Source organism: Sapajus apella, unplaced genomic scaffold, assembly GCF_009761245.1.
Source record: "Sapajus apella isolate SASKATOON/1434 unplaced genomic scaffold, GSC_monkey_1.0 scaffold89, whole genome shotgun sequence".
Classification (NCBI taxonomy): domain Eukaryota; kingdom Metazoa; phylum Chordata; class Mammalia; order Primates; family Cebidae; genus Sapajus; species Sapajus apella.
This window is the reverse complement of record NW_022437029.1, coordinates 5,743,588-5,771,334: the sequence shown is the minus strand read 5'-3', so window position 1 is coordinate 5,771,334 and position 27,747 is coordinate 5,743,588. Positions and strand designations below refer to the sequence as shown.

Below are 27,747 nucleotides of genomic sequence, written 5' to 3'. Positions count from 1 at the left end.
TCTCTCCAATAGTGTATATGAGCATTTCTGCCAAAACCTCCTGATAACAAGTATTTCTGATTAGACATTGCCATTTGAGAGAAGAAAATGTCCCTTAAATTTTCATCTACATTTCTTGAATTCATGGTGAATCAACATGCTTTTTGTTAGCTTGGTGCTCATCGGCCTTGCTTTTAAAAACTGTTATGCCTCTATCCATTATTTAACTGCATTGTTTTAGAGTAACAGAGTCTCGCTCTGTCACCTAGGCTGGAATGCAGTGGTGTGATCTCAGCTCACGGTAACCTCTGCCTCCTGTGTTCAAGTGACTCTCATGCCTGAGCTTCTCAAGCAGCTGGAACTTAAGGTGTGCTCCACCATGCCTATAATTTTTGTATCTTTAGTAGAAACAGTGTTTCAACATCTTAACCAAGCTGGTCTCAAACTCCTAGCCTCAAGTGATCCATCCCCCTTGGGGTCCCAAAGTGCTGGGATTACAGGTGTGAGCCACCGCACCCAGATGGATGCATGCTTTAAATCTCAGTTTTTCTGAGACTTATATTCAGGGTTTTGGTTTTTTGAATTTTTTCCTCTCTTATAAATTCCACATATTTTCAAAATTTTTCTAAGATATTTTATGGACACTTCTAAGACATTTACTGGTACAAATGGTTTGTTTTCCTATCATGTTTTCTAGTTGCTTATTGCTAAATAAGTCTTATATTTTAGAATGTTAATTCTAAATGTTTATTTGCTATCTGACTAATTAATATAAAATTAATTCTAGTTTTTCCCAGCAATTTTCCTGGGATTTGTAAGATCTGGAAATAATAAGAAAAATGTCTTTTCTCTTGTGGTAAGCATACCTTGCTTTTTTCCTTCAATTGTGTTACTAGGCACTTCTAGACTGTGTTCAGTAATACTGGTTATGTGGGCATCTTTGTCTTGCTCTTGACTTTAGTGAGAAGGTCTGTAGTATTTCACCGTTAAGAATGTTGATGACTATTGGCTTGCACCGATGTTATTTATTAAGTTAAGGAATTATCTCTCAATTCCTATGTTTCTAAGTCACTTTATGAGTACTTGGTATTGGATCTTACAGAATGCCTGTTTAACACCCTTCAGGATAAACTTATGACAGGGTACTATATGCCAATATAATATATTATTATATCCACTGTCATATATTTAATAATATATTAAAATAATTATTTCCTAATTTGAATCTTTTTTCTTTTTAAGATTGGGAGATCAATGCAGCCTAGGTGACAGAGCTCTGAATTACAAACTTCTGGAGAAGGCATTTTCAACAGGGCTGTGGCCAGCAGGGCAAAAACTGGTTCTTGGGGAAGGGGCAAGAAAACCTTAGATATTACACAGTTTGTGGCACTCCAAGGAGCCACAGCGTATCAGCAGATATAAAAGATAGCTGTGGTACTGAAATTTGAAGACAGGAAAGATAATTAGGTGGAGGAAGACTTTTTAGGCTCTAAAGGAGAATAATTTAAAACAAAAAAAAAATGGTTGAGAAACACTGTTCTAGAGTCTATCAGCACATATTTAATTTTGAGTTTTGACATTTTTGTTTCCTTCTGAGAATGTTTTTCTACCACCTCCCACATAAAAACAAAACAAGTACAGAATTGGCCAAGTACAGAATTCACAGATCACAAACATGTACCTTCTAACCTATGCATGGTTCTTGACTGCTGTCATGTAGTTACTGTTACAGAGGACAATTCCAAGGCCAGCCTAACACAAAGAATCACTTTTTTCTCTCTGGATCAGTGGTTTCCAATAGAACTTTCAGTGATGATGGAAATGTTCTATATTCGTGCTTGTCTATACAGTAGTCACTTGTCACATGTGGCTATAAAGCCCTTGAAATATGGCTAATGTGACAGATAAACTAATTTTTAATTTAACAAAATGAATTAATTGACTTAATTTAATTTCACATGTCCATAGCTCCATGTGGCTAGTAGCTACTGCACTGAACAGTGCAGAACTAGATGTTCGTGGGGTTCTTTCTTTATTCTTGAATAAAAAATGTCCAGTAACTTTGAAAAGTACTTTTCTAGAATGACTACCATCTTTGGGGCCTGTAGCCTTACCCTTCTGACTCAAAGCTTGGCTCTGGTCAAGAGAAAGTCAATGCTTTACCAGTCAATGGCATTTCTGGTTCCTAGGCCTTTTGACCTTGGTGTCTGGCTGGTGTTTGCATGGTAAAGTGTCCATAGAAAAGTAGCAGTAGAGATATCAGACATGGCAAGATGTTTGTCATAGAGGCAAGAAATGCAAAAAATTAAGATATAATTTGTGTCACTTTCCCTCAAATTACACATATATTCAATAAATGGCTTAGATTATATACAGTAAAGATACAATTTTTCTTACTCTTATGTTAAAAAAAAAAAAAACTGATTCCAGTGTATCCTAACTGGAGCCCACTTACCCAAGTCTACTGCCATTGTCTCATTGGCTGGGCTCACAATCACAGGCCTCGTGGGTTTGTTTTCCTCTGAAAGAGAAACGCCATTAGGGTTTGTCAGTCTCTGATAGATCAGAATCTCAAGTGATAACAACACTTAGCAAAATATACTAAATGACTTCTGGCCAGATACTCCATCAAGTATTCAAAGCACATATGCCAGGAGACAGGAGGGAGGAAATGAAGGAAGAAAGCTGAGGCAGAGGCCACAGCACACTGTGAACCCTGGGGCAGAGCTAGACCTTCTGAACCCATAGAGTGTGGTGCTACTGAAAAACACACACATCATCAGGACCCTCGGTCCCCAGACAAGTGCCTCTCTTAAGTGAAAGGACGTCAGGAAAGGCGAGAATAGTCACTTCCTTGAACTGGGTGTTACTGGCCAGCAGGGCTAGTCAGTACTAGACCCGTTTACATTTAATAACTGTGGTAATGACCCAATAAGACAACTACAGGGTTATGGAATAATGCTGTAATGTATTAAAATAGGCCCAAAAAGCATCAAGGAGCCCCAGAAATTAATCTGACTTATTTATGAAAAGATTGGCTTCAGGGGTTGATCTGTGGCCAAGAAAAAACTATGAGAAACTATAAATTTGATCACGCAGTATTCCACCAGTCGAAAAAAAAAAAACGCCATGAAGGTAGGATAATATCTCTTTCGTTCCCTAATGTATACCTATAACAGTTTCCGAAACATAGTAAATGCTCAATAAGTATTTTTGAATCCTTGAGTAAACAAAAAGTGCTAGGCATCATTGGGGCAGGTCTTGGGAAGAAAACAAAATATTAACTCGCCCCAAGTAGAGTATATTGTTTCTACAAATGGGATCAGAAAAAGGAACAGAGAGTATCTAAAATACACTTAACCTAGCTTAAATATTCCCCAGTGCCCAGTTCTCTCTCGAGCTCTACTTGCTGGTTTGCTTGCTATGTTTCAGGAAAGACAGAGCAGAGCTCCACAGTGACAGGACACAGGCTGCTAAAAAGTCAAGAACATGGTTTGATACAAAGACCACTGAAAATTAGGATTCACTGATGCTTGTGGGACAATGGCAAGGAATTTATTTTTATTTAATAAAATTAGTCTTTGGAAAATAAAATATTATATAACAGGAAAAGTGAAGCCATTTATAGGGTGATCATATTATGAGTTTGTTTGAGATATTCCCAATTTATATCTGTTGTCCCAGCATAACTACTATTAGACACCCCTTTAACCTGCAAAAAAAAAAGTTCTGGTTGAAATAGCTCTTCTTATGTTACACAAAGTTTACAAATATCTCAATATTTACAAAAAATCTGAGCATTCTATCCCCAGGTAATTTGTGCATTTTGTTTCCTTTTGTTGTGATATGGTTTTCAATATGAAACATGGTTAAGGCAGAATTGAAAGACAAAAGAAAATTAACAAGAAAAATCATTGTACATCTATTAATTGCATAGCTGTTTAGCACCAAGCAGTTCTTTGCATCAAGCATACAAGTTTAGTATACCCCATATCTCTAATCTTCCCAATAACCTCAGGAGATTACATCATCTTGTTACAGAGGAGGAAACAGGCTTAGAGAGGTTAAAAGCTAACGCAGAAAGAACAGGAGGTAGATTCTGGAAATGTGACTTATTCCAAAGCTCATTAGTGTCCACACTGATGCTTGCTGCTAGACATTGAGACTCACTGAGACTCCGTAAGTACAGAACATTCCCATATACCAGCCACAGGGAGCCCCAGAGCTTTCCGTAAGAACCATTTTTAACCATGCCAAAGAACAACCCTCTTAGATCAGTTGGAAAACACAGCTCATAATGTCTCTATTTAGTTAGCACTACATCTGAAGCAGGAATGGAAAACATTACATAGTATTTAGTAACACAAAAACAAAACTAAAGCCATATGACTTTTGTGGTATCATTGAGCTCGTCTTGGATTTAGTTTCTTTATGGACAATGAAAGTAATATTAGAATCACAGTCTCTGGGCCTTCCCAGATCTAAACTGGGAAGTTCTAGGGCTGGAACTATGACTCACCTAGAGTAATAAATTCTATTACCCGGGTAATAGGATATTGCTTGCCCAAGTATGTGTAGGATGCACGACAGGTATAGTTCCCTCTATGCTTTTCAGTCACATTCATCACGATGAGCCTATCTTTGACTCCACTAAAGTGTATAGTGTCAAGAAGTAGAGGTTTGCAATCCTAGAAAAAGGGAGAGAGAAGCATTGAAAACCAATTAGTAACTTTTCCCGATCTACCAGCCAAAGGAACTCCATTTTTTTCACATTAGCAAATGCTATATATTTAGAAAGTGACTGGAAAAGTTCCTTACATACAGTAAGTTTTAATATTGTTTTTTTGGAAACAGTTAAGTATATTCCTATGACATTAAGTTTTTAAGTCTGTGAGCCTTGTGCTATGAACATAAGTGAAGACCAATTTATTCTGCAAGAAAAACATGTTTGAAAGAAAACGTTAACACTATATAGTTTCCTAACTATACTGCACTTCATTTCCTCACTGATATGATTTATTTAGTATGTCTTAAGCACTACAAGATGATTCCCTATTTAAGTTCCACCAGACTAGGTAGATTTAAGGTACCAAAACATGGCCTGTTCCACAGAAAGCTAGTCAACCCACTTTTAAGACAGTTATGGAAACTAGCAGGTTATTTGAAGACCATATCTTTAGTAAGATACACAAAATGTATTTTGTAATAAATAGTTATATCTTACATACCTTAAGTTTATAGTCAGCCTTCTCTTTAAACATCTATTTCTGTTACTTTTCTAAAATACATCTTATTAAATTAAATAAAAACCATAGCAAGTAAGTTTCTACTTAAGCTTCAAATTAAGTGAATGCAGTCTTACAATTCTTTTTAGATTCTCTATTAAGTTTCACCATTAAAGAGAAAACAATATGCAAATTAAAAAGATAATTTGCAGATTCATCCTATTGTCCCGGGAACTATATTATTTTCCAGAAAAGTAAAATATCGTATTTAAAATAAAATTACCTTATACCATTGCATTTTAGGGAACTCATTATTTTCATCTTTAAAAAACTCTAGATACGGGCAGACAAGTGCTCCATCTCCTCCAATGGGTAGTTTCTGCTTAAATATGGCTTGTGCATTATAACACAAGCTAGGCTCATTCTCCACAAATTTTGCAGTTATTTGAATTTTGAGGCAGTGAGATGAATTTCTAAAATAAAATAGGTAAATTGAGCATTATTAAAAGTATTTCTGTCCTTAATGACTACAGGAACCCAGAATACATGTTTGTAACATACTAATTCCTTTCTTACCTTACCACACAATAGTAATGTCCTGAATCCTCTACCTTAGCAGGAACAAACCAAAGTTTCTCTTTGTGCTGATGAATCCTGGAGGCTTGTTCTGTAGATATAGGTGTCTTGCTGTCATTTTTATACCAAGTTATGGTACCTTTGTTTTCATTTGGGTTAAGAGGACAGGCACGAACATCAATTTCATTTGCAGATGAAACTAAAATTATTTTTCCTTCACGTTCCTTGCATTTATCTTTAAAAGGGAGAAGGAGGTAAGCAATTTATATATAAAATTTGCCAGCATCTCTTAATTTAATATCTACAATGAAATATATCGATTATTAAACACATCAATTCACATTACATATAAAAGCTTTACAGCCTTGTGATAAGAGCATTATCTTGGGAGTCTGAGAAGCATGTTCAAGTCCAGCTGTGTCACTTACTGCCTGTGTGCTGTGCCTTTGGCAAGTTATGTAACCTCCTTCACCCCCTTTGTATTCATCTAAAAAGTGGGGAGAAGGTAGAAGGAGAGAGATGTATTTCAGTACAAGATGGAGCAACAGAAACTGGATTTACTTTCCCACATGAACAACTAAAAAATGGACAATGTATATGAAACAACACTATTCAAGACACTGAACATCAGAAAACAAAGGACAGAAACCCCAGAAAGATGAGGGAAAAAGGAGGTGAGCCCTCCCATTGTCCAAAATTATAGCCAGGCCATGACACTGCTGAGAAGAAACATAGGCAAGGCCCAGTGAGCTGAGGAGATGAAGCTGAGAACCTGAGTAGACCAAGTTTGCAGGACAGAGTACCCAAGTACTTAGAGCTGCATGAGGACAGGGAGAAAGAGTCTGAGGATACCTGAGAGTCTCCCCCAGTTTTTCAGCTATCAGTCAGTGTAAGAATGTAAGAAAATGACTCAAGGCTAGAGAGACAATTGCCAAAATGACTGGAGGGAGTAACACCTGGAGAACACCCAATGCTGGAAACGCTGTTCTCAACAGCCAGAGTGGAAAGTCTCATTAATGATAAGGCCTCAGAGTACCCAGAAGGGTTCTGACTCAGTAATTAGGGGAAATTAGGCCTAGAATAAACTTTTTCCTGATCCTAATAAAGCTTAAAAGCAAGACCCGAAAGGATTAAACCATTTCCAAGTAACAGTCATGTGGCAGAGCAACACTCAAGAACATTTTGGGGAATATGAAAATATCCAGCACCCAACATAATAAAATCCACAATGTCTAACATCCAAAAAAATCATTAGGCATGCAAAGAAGCAGTAACATAGAACCAATGATAAGGAGGGAAAAAATCAGTCAATCAGACTGACCCAGAAATGACACAGACAATAGACTTAATAAATTTAAAAATTTAAATAGTCCATTACTATTTTATTCCATTTATTAAAGATGCTAGAGGAAAGATCAAACATGATTAGTGAAGACATGAAAGAGATTTAAAAAGAAACTTTTAGAGATGAAAACAACAATGTTGAGTTACAAAAACCAATGGATGGGATCAATGGCAGATTTGATACTGCAGGAAAAAAAAAAGATGAGTAAACTTGAAGACACAGCACTAGAAATGATCCAAAATTAAGCACAGAGAAGAAAATAACAGAATAAAATCGACAGGGAATTATTTAGCTTAGGACTTCAATACATGTAATATGAATCACTGAAGAAGAAAAACGTGGAAAACAGTAAACATATTTGAAGTTTTTCAAGATGTGACAAAAATGATGTATACATAGTCCCCCAAATCACAATGAACCCCAAGCAAAAGAAACATAAAGAAAACTACTCCAAACACATAATAATCAAATTGTTTAAAACCAGTAACAAAGATAAAATCTTCTATGTAGCCAGGGAGAAATGACACAATTATTGCAGAGGACAAAGACAAAAATGATGCAGCCTTCTTTCCAAAAACAGTATAAGAATGAAGATAGTAAAACAATATTGTTAAAGTACTGAAAGAAAAAGTCTACCTGGAATTCCCTATCCAGTGAAAATGTATTCAAAAGTTAGAAAAAAATACTGACTTCTTCAGATTTGCAAAAGCTGTAAAATGTCATCAACAGTAGACCTGCATTATAAGAAATACTTAAGTCCTTCAGAAAGGACAATATTCTAAGAATAAAATGAATCTACACGAAAGAATGAATTGCAACAAAAATGTTAACTACATGGGCAATTATAAGATCATCTTTCTTATTATTTAAATCTCTTTAAAGATAACAGTGTTTACATAAAAAAATAAAATGCTATAAGGTTTATAACAAGTAAAGAAGTAACATATATGGAAATAATAGGGCAAAGTTCAAGAAAGGAGAAATGGGTATATACTATTTTAACTTTGTATACTATATGTGAAACCATATAGGGTCACTTGAAGGCAGACAGAAATAACTTAGAGTCTAAGTAGCTATTTAAGCCCCAGATCAGTCGTTAAAAAACACATACATAACAAACTTATGACTAATAAGCCAACAAATGAAGTAAAATGAATCCTAAAAATGCCAATTAATCCAAAAGGCAGCAAAAAAGAGAAAAAAATAACAGAATTGATGGGACAAATAGAAAATCAAATAGCAAGATCCAAGAATTAAACCCTAATATATGAATAATCACACTAAAATTTCAAATAGGCTTAACACGCTCATTGAAAGGCAGAAATGATCAGATTGGCTAAAGAAAGACCTAACTATGTGGTACCTCACATAAACACGTACATCTACATACACAGATTTTATAAATAAAGATAAAAATAGATTAATAAGAAAAGAAAAGAGATTTGCCATGTTAACACTCATGAAAAGAAAGTTAGATTAAATAGCTAGGGGTAACTATTTCACAATATATACATATACCAAAACATCACATTGTACATTGTAAATATATATGATTTTGTCAACTATGCCTTAATAAAAAGTAATTAGTGAAAGCTTGAGTGCCTATCATATTATCAAAGTAGATTTTACAGTAAAAATATTACAAGAGAAAAGGGCCATTTCATAAAAATAAAGAAGTTGTCCAGGCGTGGTGGCTCACATCTATAATCCCAGCATTTTGGGAGGTCGAAGTGGGTGGATCACCTGAGGTCAGGAGTTTGAGACCAGCCTAACTAACATGATAAAACCCCGTCTCTACTAAAATACAAAAAAAAATTAGCCAGGCATGGTGGCGGGTACCTGTAATCCTAGTTACTCGGGAAGCTGAGGCACGAGAATTGCTTGAACCTAGGGGGCGGAGACTGCAGTGAGCCAAGATCACGCCACTGCACTCCAGCCTGGTTGACAGAGCGAGACTTTGCCTCAAAAAATAAAAATAAAAAATAAAGAATTCATTCATCAACAGGAACATAATAATACTAAATGTTTATGCACCTGCCAACAGTGCTTCAAAATACATGAAGCAAAAACTGATAGAACTGCAAGAACTAGAGAAACTAGTTCTGCAAGAAACTAGAGAAACCCCACTCACAAGGACTGACAGAACAAGCAGTACAATTAAACGGATAATCAGTCACAATATAGAAGATTTGAACAACACTATCAATCAATTTGGCATAATCGATATTTGCAGAAAATTCCAACCAATAACAGTAGAACGTTACATTCTTTTTTAAGTGCACACACAAAACTCAGCAAATTTTCCATATTCTTCTGCATAACCCAAGACTCAGTAAGTTTAAAATTAGACAAAACTTATTCTCTGGTGACAATGGAATTAAATTAGAAATCAGTAACAGAAAGATATCTAAGGAATCCCTATATATTTGAAAACTAACATACTTCTAAATAACATGAGTAAAAGAAATAAAAAAGATTATAAAGTATTTTTATCTGAATGATAAGGAAAACATAACAGATCAAAACTTGTGGCATTCAATGAAAGCAGTACTTAGAGGAAAATTGCTAGCACTAAATGCATATTTTTTTAAAAAATCTCAAATTGATGACTTGAGCTTCTACCTTAAAACCTAGAATAAGAACAAAGTACATCCAAAGTAAGCAGCAAGCAGAGATTCTATACCTGGGTCTTCATTTACAAAGGGGACTGAGTGACAAAACAGAGGCTAATGCCACTGAAAGATTTGAATTACTTAATGGCTTAAAAAGAAGGGATATGCTATACCACGCAAAACCACAGGGAAAATCACCAGACTTCACCAGACTGGGTTCGAAGGCAGAGGCAGAAACAAAAAGAAAGCTTAGGCCAGAGTCTTTACTGGGGTTCCCTTGGGAAAGGCAAGGCAGGGCAGCATAAACAGCTTCAGACTGGCCCATTTGAACCATTTTTGCAGGCTGTGAGCATAGAGCCTGTCCCTAGTTCTCTGGTACCTGGCCCTGGGTTGACTGAAGCTGGGGTAATATTGGTTTGAGGTCTGAGAGTTGGATAAGGAGATGAGTGGGGCACAGTCTTGGGTCAGACAGTCTCGCATGAAGGGCAGGACACCCCATGTAAGCTGTTCACAACACACTTAGGAACTGCTTAGCCCTTAGGAGGGTCAGCCCCTCCTTAGGTATGAAAAACCTACCAGAATGTCAAAATATGGTAAGATATAGAAATTAAAAAACATGATTAATATAGCAGAAGAAGTAAGAAAATAGTAGATCAGAGAGGAAATCAACGAAATAGGAAACAAGAACAATGAAGAAAAACCAGAGATACCAAAAGCTGGTTCTTTCATAAAATCAATAAAATTAATAAATATTTAGCTAGACTAATCAAGAAAAGAAAAAAGAGATGACATCTTTTATTAAAATAATTTGCAAAGGGTAGTGAGCGAATATTATAAACAATGTTATGCCAATAACATAAATGAAATGAGCAAATTCTCCAGACTACTATAGCTCCCCTGAGAAGAAATAGATAGCCTAAATTGCCCTATTATCTATTAATACAATATTTTATTCAAAGAAATTGAATTTGCAAGATTTCCAATATGGTGAAATGAGGGTCTCATAAATCATTCCTCAATAATGGCAACAAAAAGACTGGCAAAAAATTTTCAAAAAATCACAGGCTTGTAATAACCAGAAAAGCATTTATTAGAAAATGAGGAAATAAACAGAAACATGCCAAATCAGAGTAGATCAGCAGAGTTTGTAGCTTTATAACTTAAATGACTCCCATCCTACTCTTCCTGGCTCTACAACAGCCATGAGTATCAGGAGTTTTGCAGACACAAAGGCTTTGAAAACCAGCAGGTGTGCAAGAACAGAGAAGTTTTGGAGCTCCTCAAGAAGTCCGGTTCCCAAAGCATTGCCACTCTTTGACTTGAATGGCAGGTCTTCAAAGGAACGTTCATAGGGTGGTGTTGTTATTGACCTCACCAAGAGCTCCACAGGAAAAGCACTATCCCCAAGATGTTTGCTGGAAAAACTCAGTGTTGTTTTTTTGCAACTGCCTAAGGCTGTAATACCAGAGCCATAACCACCAGAGGGCTTTGAAAAGCTCTGACACGTTCCTGGGGAACCTAGAAAGATGCCCTAGATGCCCATGTATACAGGGTTGTGTGCATGCCCAGGAAACTGCAGACAAGGCCCAAGGCTCTCATTTCTGGATGACTCTGAGGTCATACACAAACAGGAAGTGAAAGCTAAGGCAGAGCTGTAAACAGCCTTAACGTTGAGGGTATGCTCCAACACACATGGAGCCCCTCAGCAAAGGGGAGAAAACTTACTTATTGGACCAAGGAATTTAAGGCAATCTCTGGCTCAGTCCTTAAAGTTCTTATCTTTCCTAACTACAATCCATGATCCCATTCAGTCTCATGGTTCTCATACTAGCCGCTTGCTGAGGTCTCCAATTTTATATATTCAACTCAGACCTCTCCCTCAGGCTGAAGATTGCCTAGTCAAAGTCACCATTTAAACATCTAATGGACAGCTAAACTTAACATGTCCAGTATGGAAACTTGATCTTCCCTGTCCCATCAATGGAAATTTCACCTTGCATTTGCTCAGGCCAAAATTCCCTGAGATCATTCTTGATTCTTCTTTTCTTCACACCTCACATCTAGCCCAACTCCAAATCCCTCTTGGTTCTGTTCCCAAAACATTTCAAAATTTGACTACTTCCCATTTCTCCTTGCCACCCTTTGACAAGCCATCAACATTTCTTGTTTAGAAAAAGCCATCATCATGGCTTACCTCTTAACTGGCTTCTCTATTTCTCTCTTTGGCTCCCTCGGATCTATTCTCAAAACAGGAATCAAAGTGTCAGTCAGATCACCTCTCTGGTTTTGAACAAAGAACTCTGCAGTCTTCCCATCTCAGCCAGACCACAAGCCAAGACCCTTAGAACGGGTGTAACAATCCACATAATCAACCCTCTGCCATCCACCTATTACCCAGATAGCCTGGTTCCTTATGACTTCCCCCATCTCTCACTGTGCTCCAGCCACACTGATATTTTCATTCCGAAAGCATGCCAAATACTCTTGGCCTATGGACCTTTGCACATGCTGCCTGGAATATTTCCACACCCTAATCTGATATCCAAATAGCTCTCTTTTCCCCTTCCTTAAGGTCACTCAAAAGTCAACTGCTCGGTGAGGTTTTTTTCTGGCCACACACAAAAAATTAATCTTCTGCCCACTCAAATTCCAAAATCTTTTTTTTTGTGTGTGTGTGTTTTTAGTAGAGACAGGGTTTCACCATGTTGACCAGGATGGTCTCGATCTCTTGACCTCGTGATCCACCCGCCTTGGCCTCCCACAGTGCTGGGATTACAGGCTTGAGCCACCGTGCCCGGCTCCAAAATCTTATACTCTGTTTTCCTCCCTATATTTGTCATCATATGACACAATATATATCTACTTAAGTGTTATCTCTCTCTTCTACAAGAATATAAACCCCATGCAGGCAGGTATTTCTATCTGGACTATTCCCTGCTGTGTCCCCAGCGGCTAACATCTGGCACACAGAGAAGTGATAAGAGAAAATGAAGAAATGCAAAGAAAAAGAAAAAGAACTGTAGTTTGATGACTTCCAACTGTGGGTTCATAAAGAGTATGCATAATGTCTCGTTCAAATGAAAGTCAGAATTTCCTCTGTATCACACTTTCAAACAACAGCCAAGTGGAAAGAGGGTTGGCCTTAGATTGGAGACCTAGATTTTAGCTTTTGCTCCAAAACTATCTACATGTCCTGGGGCCCTTAACCTCACTGGGCCTCAGTTTCCCAGTCTATATGTGAGAGAACAAGAGGAAAATGCTGAGAGGAACTTCCAGCAGTACAGGTCTATGATCAGGAGGCTCTCTGCCCAGGGATTCAACAGAAACGAGTATGAGAAATGACTCTCTTAGGGAAGGTACTTCATGTATTCTAAATAACAGATTTTCTTAGCAGACAAGGAACAAAGAAATAGTTAACTTACCAGCCTCCAGAGAAGAAATCAGGAGAGCTATGAAACAAGTAAGTCTGAGTAACACTTTCATATTCTCCTGGAGAAATGGAGGAATGAAAGAAAGACAAAAGCAAAAATGTTACTTTTCCAACAAATCTCTAAAACTAAGTATGTCAACACCCGCCCTGTTCCAACCCTCACCCCCAAGTCACACTGATTAGTTTTTCTACATCATGAATGTTACCATGTTTAACTTCTGGTTAGAGAATGGGACGGGGACAAAAAGGGATAAAGAGTTTTCAAAAAATTGAGAACAAGCTCAATGACTTAGGATTTTAAACATTTTCATCTGCTGCCCCATTATACATTTCCAGTCTTGCATCCTGTTTAAATTTCCCCAAATCTAGTCTACATCCGAAGTCAGCTATGCACTCACCCCTAAGCCAGCTCACCTCCACTTGTGTGGATTTGTTCCCCACTTGGAATGTACCCTGCTGCCAGGACCCACTTGCAAAATCAACCCACACTTCTAGGCCAGCCTCCATTTTATATTTCAAGATGCTAAATTGCTTGCACAATACAATATAGCTATATAGAAATCACCAAAAAAAAAAACCTAAAAGAATTGATAACATATTAAAATTGGATTGGGTGAGTTTCCCCTTGTCTGGGATTTCTGTACTTTCTAAAATATCTACAATTAACTTTCTATGAAAAAAAAGGGACTAGAAAGGAAAAGAGGAAAATCTCCACAGTTCCCTGGTAGTTTAAAAGTCCCCACCAACACAGCATCAGCTACAACAGATAATGGGTTAGCAACAGGACTACGTGTTAAACTGAGGTCCTGGTAACTGATTGATTTAATTACATAAGGCTTGTCCACATACATCGCAGGGGGCAGAATCAGGTTAGGCACTTGCCCAATACAGCAAGTCTACAGGGAGAGCATGCCAATGGCTTTACCTACAAAATAGTATCAAGTGAATGTAAAAGAAAAAATAATCCTATTTTGTCTACCTTTCCACATTAATATTCAGTATAGCCTTTTTCTTCCTGAGCGTTCCTGTCCTGCTCCTGAACACAGACCTTGTGATGATACACAAACTCCAGTGTTGTGCCTCCAGGTGAATTTTGCACAAATTTACTCAAAGGCCCCTGTGTACTTCAAATTCAATAGCCCCCAAGACCAAACCCATTCTCACTCCACCAAATTTACCTCACCCCATGCTCCCTACTGCAGTGACGGGCACAGCACTGCTCTGAACCTACTGGGATAGCTCAACAAGAGACCAGGGATAAATGATGTTGCGACCACTGCCCTGCATAGCTGTGCTCTCTCCCTAGCAGTCTGTCTCCTTAGATCATCATGCCCACCCCGCCACCCCAGTTCACTCATGGCCACTGGTGATGCCGCTTTAGCTAACGCAATCTCCAGCTCTTGCCTGGATTCATTATGGCAACAGGCTCCCTACTGGGCTCTCTGCCTGCAGATTTATGCCTTCAGTCAACCCAAAGCCTACAAACTACCTATCACCATATGATCTGCTCAAAACACCTTCACTGGCTCCCCAGTGCACCTACAAGTACTCCAAACTCCCCAGCAAAGCCTACGGCTTCCTCATGGAGAGGCTCTGACTTGCCTCTCCACACCCCAAGTCCCCCAGCACACTCCACACTCAGGCCTCACCTGGGCAGGTGCTCCAGCCTCAGAGACACTGCCTTCTCTATTCCCTCCACATTTCACCTGACTACCTCCCACATCTGTCTGCATCTTGGCTCCAAGGAACCCCCCCAGACCCCTTGCCTGGCTTCTTCCTCCTCTGAGCCCTCAACAACCTGTGTGTTCACCTGCCACAGCCCAGAGCACATTGTGCTGCAGTTGTCCTGGCCAGAAAACCTCATGACAACAGGAATCAAGGCCTGCTCACCTCTGCACCCACAGCACCCAGCACTGTGCTAGCAACACAAGCCCTTAATAATGTCTCCTGGGATGAATGAAAATAATGAACCTACTTCCCCACATGGAATGTGCCCTGCTGCCAGGACCCACTTTCTAGGCCAGCTCAAAGGTCATGACTTCATTTTATATTGCAAGATAATAAATTGCTTGTATGATAGGATATAGCTACATAGAAATGCACCAGAAAAGACTAAAAGAAATGATAACAACATATTCAAATTGGGTTGGGTGGGCTTCCCCTTGTTGGGGCTTTCTATACTTTCTAAAATATCTACAATGAAATTTGTCTGAAAAAAAGAGAAAGGAAAGGAAAAAAGAGAAAAAACTCTTATCCTTTCTGCTCAACCTAGGGGCAATGTCTAGAGTAGACCATGTAATTCTGTGCTTTGAAAACATCTGCCTTTTAATTTTTACATGAGATTAAACTTGCCTATATTCTTATCTGTAGCTATAAGTTAATAAATAGGAAAACATAAAACATTTTAACACAATATTCATTCAGATTCTAACAACATCCAGTCATTTGAATATTAGCTGGAAAATGTTCTATTTATGAAGGTGTATTATGGCCGGGTACAGTGGCTTACCCCTGTAATCCCAGTACTTTGGGAGGCCAAAGTGGGCAGATCACTTGAGGCCAGGAGTTCAAGACAAGCCTGGCCAACATGGTGAAACCCTGTCTCTACCAAAAATACAAAAACTGGCTGGGCATGGTGGTGTGTGCCTATAATCCCAGCCACTTGGGAGGCTGAGATAGGAGAATCACTTGAGCCCAGGAGGCAGAGGTGCAGTGAGCCAAGATCAATCCAAAGTGACACTGCATTCCAGCCTGGGTAACAGAATGAGACTCCATCTCAGAAAAAAAAAAAAAAAAAAAAAAGTATATAGGTATTTTTTTTAAGTTGCAACGTGCTTTTTAAACAAATACAGGGAAGAAAGATTTTCTAAGCATGTGAAACATACCCATTCATATTCTCTTCACTTTATCCCCAGTATCAGGACGATGATCCCTGAGTCTGGCTCAAGCCTTGAAACCTATCTCAGAGCAGTAAAACTGCATTCCTTCAATATCCTTTAACTCTGACCCTTTATTCACATTAATTGTCTTCCCAAAACAGTCTAGAATACTAGTATTATTACCATCTTTACCTTTAAACTATATTCAGATGATTAAATAAGATTGAAGCCTTTGAAGCCCTATATCCTGGTCTATGAACTCTTTCTGTGATTGCATGAAGTGTGTTTTAAGTCTTTATGATAGAGAAGAAGGAAAGAAAGGGTTAAAATGTTTCCCAGTCACCAGTTCCAGGCCAATCTGCTACATGCATTAGTTTATCAACAACAAAATAAGGGCATTGCAAAGTCAACTGAACACTGCCAGCTGTTGGTTCATTTAGTTACAAGATCTGGCTTGTTTGATGGTTAGGCAGGCGAGAAGAAAAAGAAGATGTCTGACTGAACTTTATGGAGTGTATCATGAGATATAAATCCAAATTAATTGTGGACAATGTTTAATCACAGGTCCAAGGCCACTGGCCTGTACCACAAGGCAGGGTGATATTGGACACGACTCTCCCTGGGCCCCAGTGTGCTCATCTGCATGATGGGCAATGAACCAGCTGATGTTGGACCCCATCCTCCTCTAATAAACTATAAAAAGGTGAAGAGCCATGTCCCCTGAGTCCAAGTTTACTTCTGCCCCAGAGCTGCTCTGGGAAACAGTCAGAGGGGTGGGAGTGGCCATGTCCCCTCATCAGTGGGCTTTTGGAATCCATGTCATAGATCCCCAGGACCCTGGGGCAAAGAGTTGACACTGAGCTTGGGATGGGTGTTAAGGATCACGTGACCAAAGGGAGTGAGGAGATCAGAAGGGAAGGAGGTGAGGGTTGCACCTAGATTAACCCACACACTCCCAACAAAAGTCAACACAGACCCCATTATGCCCTTGAAAAACCCAGAAATTCTAAGGCAGGGCCAGACCTGACCGGCCTCTATAGTGCTCACAGTTGAATGGCTATCCAAGTCAGAAGTCCCTCAACATAGATAACATGTTGAGTAAAAGCTCAGCCTCCATGCCTCAGTTCCCCCTTTTGACAAGCAATGTAATGGCAGCATTTGTCACTGATGGTGCTATGTGGGTAAAATGAGTGACCACATGCAAAGGGCTTAGAAAGGTGCCTGTCAAATGGTCACTCCCAAATGCTAGCTATTGCAAATCGCCCCATGCTCTGATGACAAATAACAGTTTTCATAAAATGTTTTCAGTTAACCATTCATTTCTTTATTCACTCATTGCTGCATTCAACAATCATATATCAAATATCTACTTGGCTTTGGGAACAAAAATAGGAACAAGGGTCCCAGGGCCTGGGTCCAGGAGCTCGGCAGTCTCAGGGAATGTGGAGACAGAGTTAGACTATAACGTGGGGGTGTCTATTGGAAAAGCCATGACCAGGGCAGGAGGGGAGACAGGAGCTAACTCAGTCTGGGGGAGGAAGAGGGGAGGATCCAACTATATCATGTTCTGGAGCATAAACCAGAGGTGGGTTCTGACGGGGAGGCTGAGACGCCACAGGTTCCCACAACATGCGGAGGCTGGCTGAGGAACTCAGGCTGTCATTTGCATGTGGCAGAGAAGTAGGTATGGATTTTAAGCCACGGACTGGTGTATGTTAGATCTCCATTTTTTGTAGACATTTTGGCACCTGTGTGGAATATAAACTGGAGACAGGGGAGCTGGGGAGAGCAGGCCACCACAAAGGTCCACGGGAGAGAGGATGAAGGGTGGGCCAGCCGTAGTGACAGACAGGCAGGAGGGGGCATATCTGAGAACACTCAGGGCCAGAGGGGAGAAGCAGGGACCAACTGGGCCAAACTCACTGAGCTGGGGCCAGGGAGAGCAAGGGCCAGGTTGGGGGGCAGGTTCAGGTACCCACAGACAGTTCGGGAAAGATGCTCAGAGGGTGTCACCCACAGCATCATAGACCCAGGTCTCTTGGGACGAGGTAGGCAGTACTGACTCAAGCAGAAAGCAAGAATTTGAGCACGTGGTGACAGTGGAGTGAAAATGAACAGCAAAGCCTGGAAGGGGCTGAAATTGGGGAGAGCTTGGATGCAGCACTGGGACCCACCATTTTGCAGGTCTCCACCGAAGCACAGCCAACGTGACCTGGGAAAGAGGACAGGCGTTGGCTCTTACTGGGGCTGAAGCCACCTTCCAAAATTTAATAAAACCATCAAGCTGCCCCAAAGTGTAATGTGTCAACAGAAATAAAATATTTTTGCATACAATGGGACATAGTTCAGGGCCCCCTAGATCTGAGGGTGGAGGAGTTCAGCTGTTTGTGAGAAAAGGCCGGCCGTCAGACCCTAGGATGACCCAGCTTTGTTACCTTAAAGAAGGCCTTGACTTTTACCAAGGAGTCCAGCTTCTCAGGAGGGAGTCACCATCTTCAGCAGGTGCATCTACCTGGGGAAGGTAGAACACACAAGTGAAGCGTGAACGAAGAGGTCTAAAGGCACCAATTGCTGTGAGGATCTCAAAAGGTGTGTATTAGTCCATTTTCATGCTGCTATAAAGAAATACCTGAGACTGGGTAATTTATCAAGGAAAGAGGGTTTAATTGACTCACAGTTTTGCATGGGTGGGGAAGCCTTAGGAAACTTACAATCATGGTGGAAGTGGAAGCAGGCATGTCTTACATGGCAGCACTAGAGAGAGAGAGAGAGAGAGAGAGAGCAAGGGGCATAGTGCCAAACACTTTTAAACCTTCAGATCTCATGAGAACTCACTAGCATGAGAATAGTATGGGGTAAACCTCCCCCACGATCCAATCACCTCCCACCAGGTCCCTCCCTGGACACATGAGGATTATAATTTGAGTCGAAATTTGGGTGGGGACACAGAGCCAAACCATATCAAGGTGTCAGAAAGGTCATGACATTTAAATGGCCATGAAAATGAGTCCAATGTTTAACAAGTATATGTCCCATAATCCTTGGGACAGAATACTTTCAGGAAATCAAATCACAGGGAGGGAAGAATACAAAGAGCTTGACAACCACAAGCTATTTTGGTTAAACATGTGCACATGGCACTTTGCTAGAGACCAGGTGCAGAAACGAATCAAACCACCTCTAGGGATGTCATGGGTCAATGCACATGAAAACAGAGCTTGAGCTTTGCCAGAGAGAAATGCACCAGAGGCCAGAAAAAACAAGCAGGCTTTGTTTTAGAGGCGGTATCCTCATTCTTCTATTACCAAGCACATTAACATCCCTGCACCCCATATCACGTAATTTAAGTCAACCTCAAAAAGCTGAGTTATGGTAGCCCTTCTGCAATGTCCTACAGATCTTTCACCATTTATTCACCTGTTTTTGTGGTTTTCTTTTAGCATTTGGAGTTCAATTTTTTTTCTTATCTGAATCATTCCTTTGGACCTTTGAAAAGCTTGTAAGACCTAAGCATAAGGTTTTTTAATTCCCATCAATAAAACAGCCTGACTAATTCAACACGAAATATTTTCCTTAGACTACACAAACTAAATTACAAGCTATTATTCACTTTTAGGCAGTACACAGCATAACACAAGGTATCAGAGGTGCATTGGCCCATCAATAGGAATCATATAGCACAATCTCAAAGGGGAGACCCCCACATCCTCCCACTCCCCAGCCTAAGACAGTGCTCTCCTGACTGACCTCTGTGAGTGTGCCCCAGATATGACAGCGGCTGTTGGGAATTATATAGTGAATAGCACCAAAATGGATGGAATGGGGGAGGGGGAGGAGGGAGGAGGGTGTGAGGGATGGATTTATTTGGGAGGCCCAGGAAGTTTCTTGCAGAGAAGGTGACTCCCCACTCTCTTCTAATGGCCCGATTTTCCCTCCCTTTTCCCCCAGAAACTTCACTTAAGAATTTATATACTCACTGTCTCCATCCCTCATCCATTGTTGAAGCGACCACCATGTGCCCTCTAAGCTTGCTGCTCCTCTGAGATGCACTGCCCAGGCCACCACCCCTCCTAGGTTCTCTATGCCAGGACCCCTCCGTCTCTAGCCCGCTGGACATCTCTCCAGCACCTGGCCGTCCCACCGCCCCTCCTGCCTGACCCCTGGGATGAGGATCAGTGCCCCCTACTCTTCCGCCTTCACTGTCCAGGTGGGTCTGTGTCTAGCCCTGGCTCCCCGCCTTGCCGTTTATAAGCACTGTGCCATTCCACTTCCATGCACCTCTATGGCACTTCACAGATCTGGTAGTCAATTCTTCCATTCCTAGCCTGGCAGCTTCTGGGATTTCTGACCATCTCAGAGGTGATTCTGATCAGAAGCTTCTCCCAAGGCCCTTGCAGACATCCGCTCCTCCAAAGCCAGGTGTGACGAGCGACACAGGTTCTCCCTGGTGCAATGCACCAAGGTGCCTCAAACTGCTGGCTCTAGGCCCCCTGGCTCTGGCAATATTGGGCAGCTCCCCTAGTTGTTGGCATTCCCTACCTGGGCCAGGGAAGAAAGCAGTGCAGAGTAGACCCTCCCCTCTCCCATACCCACAAGGAGGCCCATCCTACACATCTTGCATGTCTGTCATAAGAGCTCAATAAATACTTGTGAAAGAAAGGAAGGAGGAATAGAGGGAAAGAGGGAAGGAATCCACCTACTTACCTACCCACCACCTTTGCATGAGACACATGGGGATGAAAACCCAGCCTAGAATCAAAGAAGGGGAAGGATGGAATAAGGGTATAGGATGTAGGTCAGATAATAGGATTGCAAGGGAACCGTCACTGGGGTCTGGAGATGGCCAGGATCCCATAAGAGAGTGGAATCCTTTGCAAGGAGTTAGACAAAGGGCTCACACCCAGATGGCTGTCGAAAGAGCTGGGGTTGGGCATGACCCAGAGGAGAAGAAACTACAGAAATAGGACTAGAGACTGAGAAATGTTACTCCAGAAGGCATGCTAGGTAAAGAAGCCTCCCTTATTCATAACCAGTTCATCAAAGTCCATTGTAATTTTTAAAAATAATTTACAACGTAACTTTAGAAAATACCAGTATTAATAAAAAGTCACAGATAATATGTCACTGTGTTATTTTTCAGATGGAATTTTCCACATAAAATAAGAAAGAGAAAAGGATTAACTCACTCAATACATTAAGAAGCCACAGTGTATGGTTCCCCCTGTTCAGCCTTCAAGCAAGGATGCCTATGTTATGTGTGAAACCCCTGGACTGGCTAACATCCTCCCCATAGCAGCTTCCAGACAAGGCAGGAGGGAGTGCATCAGCATCAGATGCTGATGTCCAGACCCAAGGAGTCAGCCAGATCCCAGGGTGACCCAAGGCCTAGGCTGGTCAGCCCCACTTGTGGAGGCCTTGTCCATTCCCTGCAGCACGGCACGGCTTTATGTGACAATCACATGGAAAAGCTCGTGATTGTGAAGATCTTCTGGAACACAGCACCCATCGCTGTTTGGTGATCATGATGTATTTGGAAACACTGAGGTATCACAACATGACTACAGCAGCACATGCAACACACACACAAAGTTACTTGTTGATTAAAGATAAAATGAAAATGCATATTTGAGGCATAAAGCAATTTCCTGCTAGACCCAGAATGAGAAACTGCAATGTGAAACAAATTATAAAAGTAGAAATTAAGTACAAGAATTAACAATGATCATATTGGCCCCCAACAAAAACCCCCCTTCCAGGAAGGATTGACTTCATCCAACAGCGCCTTCCTGTCCCTCTGCAAGGAATTTCATACCCAGTGCCTGCACAGGAAAAGTGACAGCTAGGGAGAGAGGGCTGTCACAGGAACCCAGGTTTCTTCCTCAAGGCCTACGGCCCAGTGCAGGGGAAGGGGGTATTTTTCCTGCTCTGTAGCCACAATGCATTTATTAAACACCTTCTTTTTCTTGAGGAATTTCCCATAATGGTGAGGAACTTCATTCTTATTCCTGAGGAATTCCCCCACATTGTGAGCCCTGCCTTCTAGGATGGAAGCTAGGCACAGGCAAGGTGGCACACAGCAGATGCACCCTTATCAAAACCTCCTGGAGGTCCACTTCTGGGGACAGTGGCAACAGAGGTGCCCAGAGCTGGGGGAAGCTCATCCTGGCACATGGCATTCTATATCTGTCCAAACACAGGCTGCGCTATCCTCACCGTGACACCTGCATGGAGCAGTCCCGCCACATGGCTCCTGCTGTGTGTAGCTACATTCATCTCCATTTCTCTGTCTCCAGCCTCTCCCCAGCTCCATCCCATATTGGGAGGGGCCCTGAGTGTGCACACAGGTAGACGTCTAAGTCCACACATCCATGTCTATCCCCCTCTGAACAGCCCTGGCCAGTCTATGAACCATGTAGTAGAGTCCATGGAAATGACCACACAGGCCCTGGAATTAGGGCCCAGGGTGTTTAGGGAGGGAATTCAGGGGTCCCAGGTACACGAGGGACGTGGTTAAGAACAGGGGAGCTGGTGGGTTAGGATTAGGCCAAGTGGGCACATCCTTTTGGCCTTCCACACTTCTCTCCATGCTGAGGGATGTGTTTGGCCAAGCTGCAGCACAGAGCCCTCCGAGGCACAGGGCCAAACCTCTACAGAGGCCCAAGAAAAGAGAACAGACAGCAGGTGACTCCTCCTTCTTCCAAGGACCTGACACAATCTGAAATTTACAAGAATATCCTCACCACACTTTCTACATTTCTACCTGATAGCAACAACACGCTCTTCTACCTTCCCATGGAGTGATGGGCTAATGCATTTACAGCATCATTTAATACAGCCTCTCATTCCTAATACTAACCAATGTGTGCATATGTGTAGATCTGATGTCATGGAGAAATAATCAGGAAATTAGGCTCCAACTTATTTGGCCATAACTGAGAAGTGGCCATGGATGAGTCCCTGAAAAATCAAGGGCTAAAGCAGGTTCTTTAGCTCATGAAATGTCACAGCCCATGTGTTCCACTGTAAATCAGTGGAAATGTGTACAGGGAATCTATTATAGTACTGAAGCCAAGCCCATAATTATGATATCCTCCTGTTACCCCTTTGTTTGTTTGTCTTTGAGACAGGATCTTGTTCTGTTGCCCAGGCTGGAGTGCAGTGGTGCAATTACAGCTCACTGAAGCCTTGACCTCCTGTGTTATTCCTTTGTTATAAGAATTCAGACAGCTATTAAAAAGTCCCCATCATTGTTAAAAACAAAAATGTTAGTTTGAAAGAGAAGGTAACATAAACTTACAAAGCCATGGAACCACATGCTTATGGAAAAGACTTTAAACCTACATACTTACACAAATCCTGGCTTAGAATCCACAAATTCCCAGGGAGAAGCTATAGACAGCTAGAGATCCCAAATTCTATCTCCCTAGGTTACCAATTTGACCCAGATTTTCTAGGGGAAGTTATTATTTGGCTATTAGAGTTAGCATGGCTGTATTATGAAGTAGAAAGAAAAGTCTCCACAATTGAGGCATCAAAGCATCCCTTAGAGTGAGCTGCTTTGGACTGCCAGGTGAAGCCTTTGCTTTTCATTTCCCAGAAGGAATCCCTGGAAGGTAAAATCTAGAGACGCCATCCTAAGTGAATGCTCACAGTCATCTCTATCCAATCCTGATCATGAGAAATGGAAGCAACCGGGCTCCACACACTCATACCTGCGGGACAAGTTAGAGGAAGAGACCTACCCCTAATGGTCACAGAGCCCACCCAGGCAGTTCCACACCCAAGCTAGTGCAGGAAAGTGTGGAAATAACCACAGAGCATTCTGGGGACCACCGTGGTGTGTTCCAAACGTGACACAATGGTTTCCATCCTGTGGAGATTAGTCACCCACACTCTATCACATGCACACAACCCAAAAACCCAACTGTGCGTTCAATGTGGTCACCTCTGATTTTCCCCCAGAGAAAGAGCTCTACAAAACTATGCGTAAACACTCCCACACCAGAGAAATAGAAACTCCCTCACCATCTCAGAAAGCCCAGGAAACACCAAGCCTGATAACATTCCTCCCGGTAAAGGAATCCTAACACCTCTCTCATAGTTATCAATGGTTTATTTACCCATATAAACGGGAGAAGGAAAGTTTTATTTTTATCATTGAGGATGCACAAGCATATGAATGTACAAAGAAGTTTCAGGCGTTGCTATGAAATCCCAACTATTCAGCTAATACAAGGCGAAAAGCCACAAGATTGGTGGTTTCTACTAAGGCACATGGTTTTTAAGGGCAAAAGGGGCAATGAGACACAGAGAGACAGGATCACTGTCACCAGATGCCAGAGATGGGGATGGACCCGCCCCAAGCCTCTTGACCACTAGGTTCTAGGTTGAAGTCTGACTTTTCCACCTCACCCATACAAACCTCCTAGGGCTCCTGGACAACAGAACCAGAACCCAGCGACATGGATGGGACTCATCTCCTGTCCTTGTCCCCTTTCCAAATGCCCTGCCTTGACCTTCCCAGGCTCTCCCATGCCTCCAACACACTTCTTCTCCAGCCACTAGAGGCTACAATGCCAAGATCACTATTGCACTGGACTTGTCAAAAAGTTGACTGAGAACGAGAGACCCTCCTCCCTGGAGCACTGCCTCCCAGTCAGGCAAGAACAGCTGTTTCTCAGATTGGGATCCATAGACAGCTTCAGAGGACTAACCCTTCTCTACAACAATCTTTACATTGTTTTCACTTCTATAATTTTTTACTGGGGTAAATATTTTTCAACATACTGCACATGGTGAAACAGAACTTAAGTGCAGTTCCATAAACTGCAACAACTGTGTGCACCAGGAATGCGTCATCAGGATGCGGACCATTTCCACCACCCCTCAAAGCTCCCTTGTGGTCCTTCACCGCAACACACAAAGCACCAATCTTTCTGATTTCTAACTTCATCTCTATGATCCTTTAGCAAGTCACGGAAGTGCATTCCTGATGGCTGGCTTAGACATGTCCAGTGCCCCACTATTTCAGTGCCCACACCTGCAATAGCACTTTAATCACTCACTGTCCAGCAATGCAGGGAAAGCAGTGGTTCTCACTGGGGTGGATATGGCCCTTGAGGTAGCATTTCAGAACCTGTGGGGAAGAGGACCCTGGATGATCAGGATGCAATCAGCATTGGAAGCCATCGATGATTGACATCCGGAACAACACAGGCAGTTCTGCTCTGTAAAGGCTTGTCCTGCATGACCTACAGGCGTCTCACTGATGGAAACATATTTACAGTGTTTGAAGCCTAGCCCTTAACTCCCTTCCACATTTATATAAAATGTATATGTTGTTGGCACAAGTTTATATACACTAAATTTTTCAGGAATGCAATTACTATGAAAATTGAGAGAAGAATGGCCTTTGACTACCGTCGAGACCTTGACCAAGAGTCACTCATCCTTCAGCGGCATTTGGATGGCCACTGAGACTCACCTGTTCCCACCCATGTCAGCTGTCCTGCAGCCTATAGAAAGCACTGGCTCACCTGACTAGGTTCTAGTTCAGCTCAGCTCAAGTGTCTGCACATTGAAATGCATAATTTTAATACAAGTTGCTTTTATTTCTCCTTAACATCTAAGTATTATATTGATTTTTAAAAGTTACGTTGTAGATAAATTTTGCTATATCATTTCAAAATTATAAAAGTGGTGTTTTAAAATACTTGCATTAAGAGAGGTGTTGAGTTTTAATGAGGTGAGACCCACTGATGGAAAGTGACACCATCTAACTTTCATTTAACTCTTGGTCATTAGTCATTGGCTGTATTTTATCTATGAGTTCTCAAGTTTGGGATGCCAAATGTGCAGAGATCATCATGGTTAGACTCTTCCTGTTCACAGCTCGCTGAACCATGATTACCAAACTGCACTTGCAGGGAAGTTCATTTCAAGAGACCACCGAAAACTCACTATTCTCCTGTCTTTTTCAGGGGCCTTTAAAAGAAAGTTCCCACTTCTTTTGTTCCAAGAAGGCTTTTTCTCCTGAGCACTTAGCTTTCATCTTGAAGACACTGGTGGCTGTGATCTGCCAGGTTTCTTCTTTCCCATTGCCTACAGAACAGCGTCTTTATGTTGTCACCCTTGGCTACCTGTTAGAACCGCCTGGGGGGCTTTGAAAATACACATGCCTAGCACACCCCCAGAGGTGCTAGTTTGTTTGCTCTGCATCCAGTCCTGGCATTTCTCTGAGCACTTCAGGCAGTGCTAAGGTGCAGGCAGAGCTAAGACTCAGCCTTCCCTCCACATTCACAGCCCCACTTGGGTAAGTTTACCAGCATCTAGGTCATCAGGGTTTGCACTGCACACATCAAGCCTCATTTCAGGCTCCATTTCATCTCCACTCTTATTTTCCTTTTACCCCACTTTTAATTTATGGCACCGCTGTCTTCTCATGGGCATGAGTCCTCTTGGGATGATAGAAGTCTCCATCATGCTGCCATGTGTGTGCTCCCGATGTGCACAAATAGGAGACAGCACGAATCCAAGAACATGCCAGTCACTGGGGCCTCAAAAAGCTCTAGTCTCTTTCAGAACTTGGTGAGATAAATCAGTGCCAGGGCTGCCCACACACTCCCTGCGCTAGGCATGCCCAGGAGGCTCCAGCAGCATTTCCTGGAAGCACAGCAGACAATCAGAGGAGAAAAGGGCTGCTGACAGTGCAGGTCCTTGTCTTGTGCCACCAGCCCACCTCACAACCTCGAGGAGAGGAAAGTGCAAACCAAGCACCCACTCACAGCAACAGACAGGTAGCGTCATGCAGCTGTGCCATCAAAGGTGAGTCCCAGGTGCCCCTGACAACTTCTTTTAAAATGGTAAGTACCAAGTGGATCCATTCTGTAGCACAAGAATCTAAGGATCTCTACCCTTCTCCACCCTCTATGCTGTGGTAGTTTCACCGCAATTGTCCAGCTTGGCCCCTCTCATTACTGAGACGTCTTCTCCATAATGTCCCAGCTTGCAGGTAGACACTCAACTCGCACTGATACATCCTGGCCTCACGGTTTCTATCTGTCCTGGTCCCTTTGCATGGCCAAGCCATGTAGCTCCACATTCTAGAGCTCCATATCCTAGGAACTGAGGCAAGGAACACCATGAATGTGGAGAACAGCAACCCTGCTCTTCTCTAGGTAACCACAGAGCTGCATCTGTGCCCATCCTCATCCTCTGCACTGGAGCTGCTGAGTGGTGTCCTCTACGCAACCAGTGCATCCACACCCTTGTACAAAAGGGTGAATTTCAAAGACCCCCTCCTTTTGAAGAGAGACTGCCCAGAACCTATGGCCTTACCAAGAGAACTCACGTTCATGAGGGGACAAAGGTTTTCATTTGTTGTATTCACTGTTCTCTCCCCAGCACTCACCAGTGCCTGGCACATAGTAGTCAATAAATCCTTAATAAATTGGCAAATCTAATATTAAGTAGTGTTTCACCAATGGTGAAAGGTTGACTCAAAAGATGTCACAGGTTTGAGAACCATAAAAAAAAATAAAAAAAACCGATGTCACATTATGACATACAAGCAGGGCCTACTAAAAATAGAGGTGGCTGCTCTGGGCTGCCACAGTCCTGTGAGAATTCTGATCAGATGTCCTTTCTTGAACAGCATGGAGGCCACATGAGGGCGAACGGGCACAGGAGAGCTTCACACACA

The 27,747-nt window shown here is 41.8% G+C and overlaps 1 protein-coding gene and 1 long non-coding RNA gene across 7 annotated transcripts in view; one reads left to right on the top strand and one right to left on the bottom strand.

Moving 5' to 3' along the window:
* The window catches only part of IL1R1 (interleukin 1 receptor type 1), a 143,527-nt gene that overhangs the window by 7,818 nt on the left and 107,962 nt on the right, over positions 1-27,747 (bottom strand). For all 6 annotated transcript variants that reach the window (XM_032255541.1, XM_032255540.1, XM_032255538.1 and 3 more), the window contains 6 exons: positions 18,482-18,558; positions 13,160-13,226; positions 5,781-6,015; positions 5,488-5,677; positions 4,499-4,667; positions 2,435-2,500 (listed from right to left, as the gene is read on the bottom strand). In XM_032255541.1, the coding sequence (XP_032111432.1) occupies positions 2,435-2,500; positions 4,499-4,667; positions 5,488-5,677; positions 5,781-6,015; positions 13,160-13,220 (721 nt within the window). In that variant the 5' untranslated portion in view covers positions 13,221-13,226; positions 18,482-18,558. The remainder of the gene's footprint in view (positions 1-2,434; positions 2,501-4,498; positions 4,668-5,487; positions 5,678-5,780; positions 6,016-13,159; positions 13,227-18,481; positions 18,559-27,747) is intronic.
* LOC116534804 lies at positions 244-20,115 on the top strand. The gene is made up of 3 exons (XR_004261879.1): positions 244-346; positions 16,386-16,391; positions 20,104-20,115. It is a non-coding gene; the product is annotated as an uncharacterized LOC116534804 (long non-coding RNA).